This window comes from Panicum virgatum, chromosome 1N (assembly GCF_016808335.1).
Source record: "Panicum virgatum strain AP13 chromosome 1N, P.virgatum_v5, whole genome shotgun sequence".
Taxonomy (NCBI): Eukaryota; Viridiplantae; Streptophyta; class Magnoliopsida; order Poales; family Poaceae; genus Panicum; species Panicum virgatum.
In genome coordinates, this window is record NC_053145.1 from 62,763,797 (window position 1) to 62,771,839 (window position 8,043).

The 8,043-nt window shown below is 49.9% G+C and overlaps 1 protein-coding gene across 1 annotated transcript; it reads right to left on the minus strand.

Moving 5' to 3' along the window:
• Window positions 1-2,109: 2,109 nt before the first annotated feature.
• Window positions 2,110-5,408, minus strand: LOC120657308 (lysM domain-containing GPI-anchored protein LYP6-like). Its single transcript, XM_039935603.1, has 5 exons — window positions 4,481-5,408; window positions 3,398-3,515; window positions 3,140-3,301; window positions 3,028-3,059; window positions 2,110-2,627 (listed from the first exon to the last, which is right to left on the minus strand). Exons 1-5 carry the CDS (start codon window positions 5,160-5,162, stop codon window positions 2,347-2,349), a joined length of 1,275 nt encoding a protein of 424 aa, XP_039791537.1. The 5' UTR covers window positions 5,163-5,408; the 3' UTR covers window positions 2,110-2,346.
• Between the last annotated feature and the right edge of the window lie 2,635 nt (window positions 5,409-8,043).

Here is an 8,043-nt window from a genome sequence, read left to right on the forward strand (position 1 = left end):
GGGGTGAGCAAATAGTAGCAAATGCATTATAAAGAGGACAATTTTAAAAAGTGATTTATATGGTGAAATGAAATGAGTGATTGATGCGGTTGTAGAATTTGTAGGATTTCTAGGATTGCATAAGCATAGTTACTTATCTAAAGAAAGTTACTTATATTGTGTATGATGATATATACTTTTAGGCTAGCTGGAAATGGTGTGAGCGTTGTGTGTTGGTGGGGAATGAATTTTGTGTTGCTTCCATTTGCATTTTTTGAGAAATATTTATTTAGATCAATGAAAAAGAAATGGATTGTAAATGCGAAGAAACTAAATATGCTTAATATTTATTTGGGTGATTCTTCGCTCCTCCGCGTCTGATTTTTTATTTTTCTAACTACTTATTGTAGTCCCAAGTGTTTTGGGGGCTCAGACAATGAAGACATCTTCACCGGCGATGGGGATCCCAAGTGTGTCATGAGGAGCGGTAAAACAAATCAAAATAAGAAGGAAAAGAAAGGGACAATGCAAGCGACCATGAGGGACGGCTGGATCTAGATATGATAATGGGAAAAGATTTATCAAGATGTAGGGGAAAATTCTCGAGTGCGGTATAAATGGTTCTAAAATACTCTATTGACCTAGCTTGGTAGTGCTCTTTAGCAATGTTTTTTGGTTCTAGGATTATCTGATATTAGATTTTCTTTTTTGGTTATATGTTTGCTTCTGTTCTGCTTAACATTGCTTGCACTATCAATTGAAAGTTGAGGACAGTTATCATCACCATAACCAGTTGCGCTCATACATACAGTGCTGAGTTGCTCATCATCATCATCAAGTACGTTGATGTAATGTAATGGTCTACAGCCAACACGTACGGCAGCACGACCGCACGAGTCTCCCGTACCGTACGGGAGACTCCGACGGCAAGGCTGGCCAAAAAGGAAAAAAGAGGATCGAGGAAAAAAAGAGGATCGAAATCATCTGCCGAACCACATCGTTGTCACCGTATCCAAGTACTCCAGGTTAGGTTTCGTGCCGACGCGCATGCACTAGCCACTAGCACCTCCGGACGTAGGTGCTGGCTGGCCGGTGTAGCTGCACTGTAGCTAGCCTTTCGTGTCACACAGCGATCCTTTGGAATTCAAGGTCACGCGTGTGGGCTCTCTGCCCTCTGCTGTGTGTGAGAGAGAAAAGTTTGGTCGTGACACGAACACGAATACTACTTGGCCAGCGTTCGTGCTCGTGCTCGACCGATTCCCCTCGCTCGGTCGCTGCTCCTCTCTCGCCCTCACCCCGAATTCGGATAACGACCACGTCATTGCGGCGGCATCTTGGTGCCGTAAACGCACTTGCCAAAGCGTGCTTATCACTCCCTATTTTACGAAGAAAATTCGTGATGGGCAGCAGGATTATCTTATCGCTCCGTCTTATTAGCAGTAGCGTTATTCTTCAGAAAGCAGATGGCCAGGCTCCGTCGGATATTCTTTGCGTGTCCCGGATTTGTGTTCCGGTCTGAATTGCCGATCGTTCGCCCCCGGACCGATTTCAAGTGGGAGCGGCGCATCTTCCTGGGCCACAACAGCTCCAGAGCCTCCAACTCCCAACCCGGCCCAGATGCTCGCGAAATGCGAGATAGCGAGGCGCACCTGTGATCTGTGCTGAAAGAGCAGAGGCATCTCACTAGTCCTGGCCCCAGACTGCTCAGCTATGGTCATGCTCTGATGAATACTTGGCACTTGGCAGGAACGTGCCCCTATGAACTGGCGTAGTCTGCAGGTCAAGGACGTCCAGGGAAAATACGCAGATCAGCATATCACATATCATAGAGTAGTAGTTTTATACTGTGCTCAGAGTAAAGCTCGACCAGGTATTTTGCCTTTTCTCCTTTTCTTCCTGCCTTGGTGGCTTGGTCTCTTTGGGTTTCTAGATCACAGATGAGCATGGGGATTGGTTCGACGAATAACCCATAGTGCAAGCAGTTGAGCCGTCGCCGAGGAATTTCTTCTGTGGAGCCGGCAAAACAAGGCAGTTCTAGAAAAAGCAGCTTATCCGGGGTCGTCCCATGTGATCAGAGAGGATAAAGATGCAGTTCTTGGATGGTTTGCAGAGAAGAGCAATAGCAACCACTTTGCGCATCACAATAGGGTACCATCTTTGATCTTTGTGCAAAAGCTACAAAGATACATCTTCAGAGATGCTGCTTAGACACAATTGCTTGCGAAATAAAGTCAGGACTCGGGGTAATGATAACCATTGGCGCTTCAAAAGCATTGCCGTCATCATACCTCTCACTTGCCAGCCTAAACGAGGCTTCCAGTTTACTACACTACGGGAGGTGCAACAAAGAACTCTTCACATGGTGATTCACAGCTGCAAGTAGAAAACTAGGCAAGAAACGAAAAAAGATAGAATACGACGTGGTTTATCCATCAAAGGAGCTTCTGAAACGCTTCCAGCAGGGCCGTTTGCCGTAGAGACTTTAGGGAGTGTGAAAGACCCTCCTTGCACTGGCGAGCTTGCTGAGCCTGGTTCGGGCATGATTCCACCAGCTTCTGCAGGTCCTGGAGCTGATAGCGGAGGAAGATACGTCGAATCATGGTTCACAGTGGTAGGCGGATCAGTCAGCGCAGGAATTTGATGTGGTCCTGCATGAAGAAACATTCAGAAACAGGAAGTGTATCAAAGTAAAGCTGGCATGCTGACCAAATGAATGAAATGGGATAGCACATCATCATAAGCAGAACAAAATGAAACAAATGGTAACCATGAACTGAACATATGTTTGCGGTTTGCCATTCTGCAAATTTACCAATGTTCCAAGTTTTAAAGACCATGCCACAGGTATTGAACAATCTGACTAGTTCATGCATTCAATCATAAACCATGTGTCTGTTACTTCAAGGATATATTTTCAAATGAACAGATGGAGCAAGACAGATATTGTAAATATCTGGACACAAATGGTTGTGAGCCTTTGACAGATATAATGTGTATAGGTATCACTGCCTTGGCACCCAATTCCGCAGAGACAGTAACAATAATTACCTGGACATCTGGGTTGGAGACCTGCGCTTAGCCTGACAAGAAAAAATAAGTTGTAAACTTGATACTAGTAAGTGGGAACATAATGGAAAACAATGGGCAACATGTTGCTTACGATGTAGTAATAGTTTCATTAACAAAACCTCCATAGTTGCAAGAAGAAACATTGCATCCTGCACCGGTTGGATGGGTGCTCACATTGCCAAGCATGACATTGCTGTTAGGACACTGCATGCTTGGACACGATGCAGATAATGAAGCTGGTGTGCAATATAAACTGACAACAGAAAACAGGGATAATGGTCCAAAGTTCAATTCAGCAGTAAATCAAAGAACAACAGAAAATAATGAAATGATACTAGCTAAAATTTACTTGAGACTGCCTGGTCCACAGCTACATTGCACACAGTTGCCAGCAGTAAGAGCATAGGTTCCATTTGCTACAATCAATCCATGGTCTGAAGCAGATTTTGGAAATGCAGATGCACATGCTGATGCAGAACAAACAACCACCGTCAGAAAAAATGTTGGAAAAGACTGATGTTAAGAAAGAACAGAAAAAGCCTGCTACGCTGAACCAGTTGAACACAAGGGGGTGTCCACTAAACATAAACATGTAATGAATTACAGATCATTCACCACAATGCGGTGCTTATACTTTTTTAATGGGCACATATGACATATCTGTGAAACTCAAGGAGGGAATGGCAAGGAACAACTGGACATATCAACATTCAGAATAATATATTGCATATATTTCGAAATTAACATTGCTAAAATTATGACAGTAGGATACCATGCATCCATTTTGGAAATTGACAATTGATATGTTAAGAAAACCTTTCCATTCACCAGACAATCAAATTACAGATACATTTCGATCATATTATTCTGCTCCTGTTGATTCTTACTGAGATGTGAAATGCTGTAAATTTGGTAGATGTAAGACTCTGGAAACAGGTTTTGCTCTGCAGCAAAATAATCAATATAATTGATGGATTCTGGGCCATATGAATCCGTTAAAGACTGACCGAACTCACGTTATAAAAAAATTAGCAATTCAAGATACTTTTGCGAACTCACATTAGGGTCGTTAATTAGTTCTTCAGAACATAAAACGCTGGCCGAACAATCTAGCCTTGTTCGCAAAGATTGACTCAAAACTATCCAATGCAACGAACATCTTCATCATCCAATTTTGTTCCCAGACTTGCATCGACCTGAAAGGCTTAGACTACCTAATTCCAAATCTGTTGTGTTGTGTCCCAATGACCAGACGCACATTGTGTATGTGGGCGTTTCTAGTAAATTCACACTACATGGCCTTCCAACGTCAAGTATATACTGCTGCCATTTAGTAGACCACAGCAGTTCAAATAAACAGGCTAAGAAAAGACGATCAAGTTGCCTATTTGATCAGACATTAATTAGTCAGGGATTACGTACTATGTACTACCTGGCAACGGGATCGCGAGAATGTCGCCCGGTGCGGCCACGGGACTGCCCATGGCATTGACATTCATGACGTCCGTGACGGTGGTCTCGTAGCTTGCGGCGATGGCTGGCACGGTGTCCCCGACCTGCACGACGTATGAGAGGTACATGGCGGGCAGGTTGTTGTCGGAGGAGTTGAAGCAGACGCAGGGCAGGGGGATGACGAGCTTCTGGCCGGCGTCGAGCGGCGCGTCCGGGTCGGTGGAGGCGAGCCCGTTCTCGTTGCGGATCTGGTCGGCGGAGGCGAGCCCCGCGAAGACGACATCGGCGACGGTGGCGAGCGTGTCTTCGGGGCGCGCGGCGTAGCGGACGGAGACGGACTTGCGAACGCCGTCGGCGCAGGAGCAGCGGGTGGGCACGCGCACGAAGAGTCCCATGGGCAGGATGCGGTGCGCGGCGCCGGGGTCCCCGAAGTCTAGCGCGTTGGCGGCCAGCAGCGCCGCCGGGTCGGCGGCGAAGAGCGCGGCCACCTCGGACACCTTCATGTCGGCGTAGAGCGTGTAGCCCAGCAGCGCCTGGCAGGAGTCGGACCCGGAGCACGGCTCGATCGTCGTCTTCGCCTCCGCGGCGCCCGGCGCCAATGACACCACCGCCACCAACACCGCAGCCGCCACCGCCATCACGAAGCCACGCAGCTCCGCCATTCCCGAGAGAGGCTAACCTCGGGGTCGGACTCGCGGGTGCGAGCTTGGACTGTGGAGCGCGACTACTCCTACTCTGTGGGCGAGAGCAGAGAAGCTTGCCAGCTTGGTTTGTAGGCCGGCCGGTCTGGGGCGAGGCGACGCGGGGCCAGCATGTCAGCGATATGTAGCAAAGGATGCGTCGGTGTCCAGTGTGTAATGGCGGGAGGGGAGTAGGGGAGAGGATCAGAGGAAGGTGTTGTTTGCTTTTGGCAGCACTGGGAATCTGTGCCAAGCTAGGGGAAGAGGGAAAGGTAGCAGAAGCCGCAGGTCTTTCCTGGCGGGACTCGCTGCCGTCGAGGAGTCATCGATGACCGATGGGACCGGAGTTACTACCTGGGTCGGGTCGTCAGTGACTGTGTTTGTAGGTTCTCGATGAGAAAGAGGGATTCGTCTTGTTTTTGAAAAGAGGACGGAGCCACGCAACGGTCGGCGGCGAGCGGAGAAGGGGCAGCGAGGTGCTCTCGGCGGTTGCAGCGGCTCGGCTGAGAGCGGAGCTGCGTGGGGCGTGGCAGGCCGGACCGCCGGAGGTGGGGCGACGCCTGCCTAGACTGCCGTGCCGGCTGACCGAGATCGTCTCCATGGCAACGGCCGGAGGTGTGATCTACAACTTGGGCCGTCGTCGAATGTTTCGAGAAATTTTCAAGTACACGGCCTTTGTGTGAGGAAGCCCAACAAAATGCACAGGCTCCGAGCACGGCACGGCCCGCAGAACGTTAGTCAGAAATAGCGAGCCGCTCAGGGCACGGAAGGTGTGGGCCTAGAATCTTCAGATGGCCCATCGCCTCCCCAACGTGAGGTATGCGCATGGGCCGTGTCCGTGCCAGAGGATAGTGGGCCGGGCTGAGGCCTCAGGAAGATATACTCTTTTTTATAGGAAAAAGTCTGTTTTTGCCTCCTCCAACTTTCACGAAAGTCTGATTTTCCTCCTCCAACTATAATACCGGACATATGGCCTCCCCCAACTTATCAAAACCGCACAACTTTCCTCCCTGAGTGGTTTGAGACTGAGGTGATAGTGTTTTTGACAAATCTTTTTATTTTTCATACGTGCAATTTTAGAAGTAACAAAGTATCACCTAGAGAGCTCTCAAAATCATGAAATTTCACAAAACACTAAAACAGACCATGAATAACAGTACAAATTATTGAAATTTTAAAAGGAGGCATAATAAAAAAAATTCAAATTTTTATGGTACCCAAATGATTGGTATCTTTGTTTGGCACATGCTATATACAATATATATACAACGATATCACATCAACAAGGTTTAAAAGGATACACAAATATAATGTTATCAAATTTTTAGCAATCATTTTGGTACCTAAAAATTTAGGAAAATTTTGGATTCTATGTCCATTTTGTCGGTGTCCTGACCCGGCGGTCCGGACCCAACTAGTAATGCTGCGTGATTCCTCGTCCCAGATGTTGATGCAAGAGGCAACACAGTAACACACGGGTTTATCCTGGTTCCGGCCGCGGGGCCGTACGTCCAGCAAGGGGGTGTGCGAGGGCACTGTATTATCTTGCACCGGAAGTGCTTGTAGTAGGGGGTACAGGCGAGGCGAGAGAGGGATGGAAGCTCCCAAGTCTCTGCTAGATGAGAAGTTGATGGAGGCGAGTGCCAATATCGGGTGCTCAGTGGTGCTGAGTGTTGCGTTCTATCGAAAATGGTCTGATCGCGCGACCCCCTTAAAGGAAGCCCGCCTCCTCCTTTTATAGACACAAGGAGGGACGGTGTACATGCGTAGGGGATCGTGGAAGTCGTCGTCTTTCCCCCGAATCGCGGGGGTGCAGTGGTCGAGCACTGTGGGAAGTACACAGTGGGGCATGGCGTCGGACGTGGCAGTCGTCCTGGGTATTGCCCTTGGTCTTGCGGAGATCGCGCTGGCGTCCGGCTAGCCCCAGCAGGCGGCGTGGTCATCGCTGTAGGGTGTACTGTCTTCCAGATGTGGCGTGGCGGCGTTCCGTGGGCCATGCAGGCCAGGGTTTGGCATACATATGTGCGCCAGCAGTAGTGGGGCACGTGGCGGTCCCGGACACCCCCCCGGGCGGAGTGCTAGCGCGTGCATTAAGGGGGTTCGGGAGTCACGTGGAGGTCCCGGATCCCTCGAGGGGGGAGGTCCGGGCCTCCGGCTGCTAATGCTGAGCATCCCTTCTTGGGGGACACGTGGCAACGCCGGACCCCTTCCCAAGTAGGGGACGGGTCCGGAGCCGTAGGTGCGGTGAGGTGGAGTCCGGACAGCAGGAGTTGGCATAATAGTAACAGGAACTATGCCGAGCACGTCTCGTACCGCGTCGCAGGTTCCCACAGTGTTGCCACAGCGTCCGGGATGACGGAGCAGTGACCGGAGTTGACAGATGGGACTCCGGTCACAGCTACTGTGGGGAATGACGGCCTGACGCCGTCTGTCCTGGGCGCTGTGGAGGAGTGGTCGGCATTTAATGCCCCCATATGACGGGCAGGTGAGCGGAAGGGCCGTTTGTCCTTTACGTTGAGGGGTGGCCTCGAGCGAGACGGAGATGATTCGCCCTGCTCGAGGGTAGGTTCGCTACCCTCAAGCGAGGCGGAGATTATTTGCCTCCTCGAGGGTAGGTTCGCTACCCTCGAGTGAGGCGGAGACGCGGGCGCGGTCGAGGGTCTCAATGGGAGCCCTCGAGCGAGACGGATATCACTCCGCGAGTCCAAGGGGGGTGCGGATGGGCCGCATGCTGGGCCTCTTTGAGTCCTTTCCTTTCTTCCAGATTGGAAGGAGGCCGTAGGCCTTCGTGGGCTCAGTTGCCTAATATGTGTTTGCGTTTTTAGAGTGATTTTAGGACCCTGATTAGGGTGTCCCTAATCGT

Bases quoted from the DNA above. Each gene is read 5' to 3' on its own strand.
- LOC120657308 (XM_039935603.1), bottom strand. From the start codon at position 5,162: ATGGCGGAGCTGCGTGGCTTCGTGATGGCGGTGGCGGCTGCGGTGTTG. The intron at 3,516-4,480 runs GTAGTACATAGT...GTTCTGCATCAG, and splicing joins TCTCGCGATCCCGTTGCCAG to CATGTGCATCTGCATTTCCA. The intron at 3,060-3,139 runs GTAAGCAACATG...TTTTCTTGTCAG, and splicing joins AATGAAACTATTACTACATC to GCTAAGCGCAGGTCTCCAAC.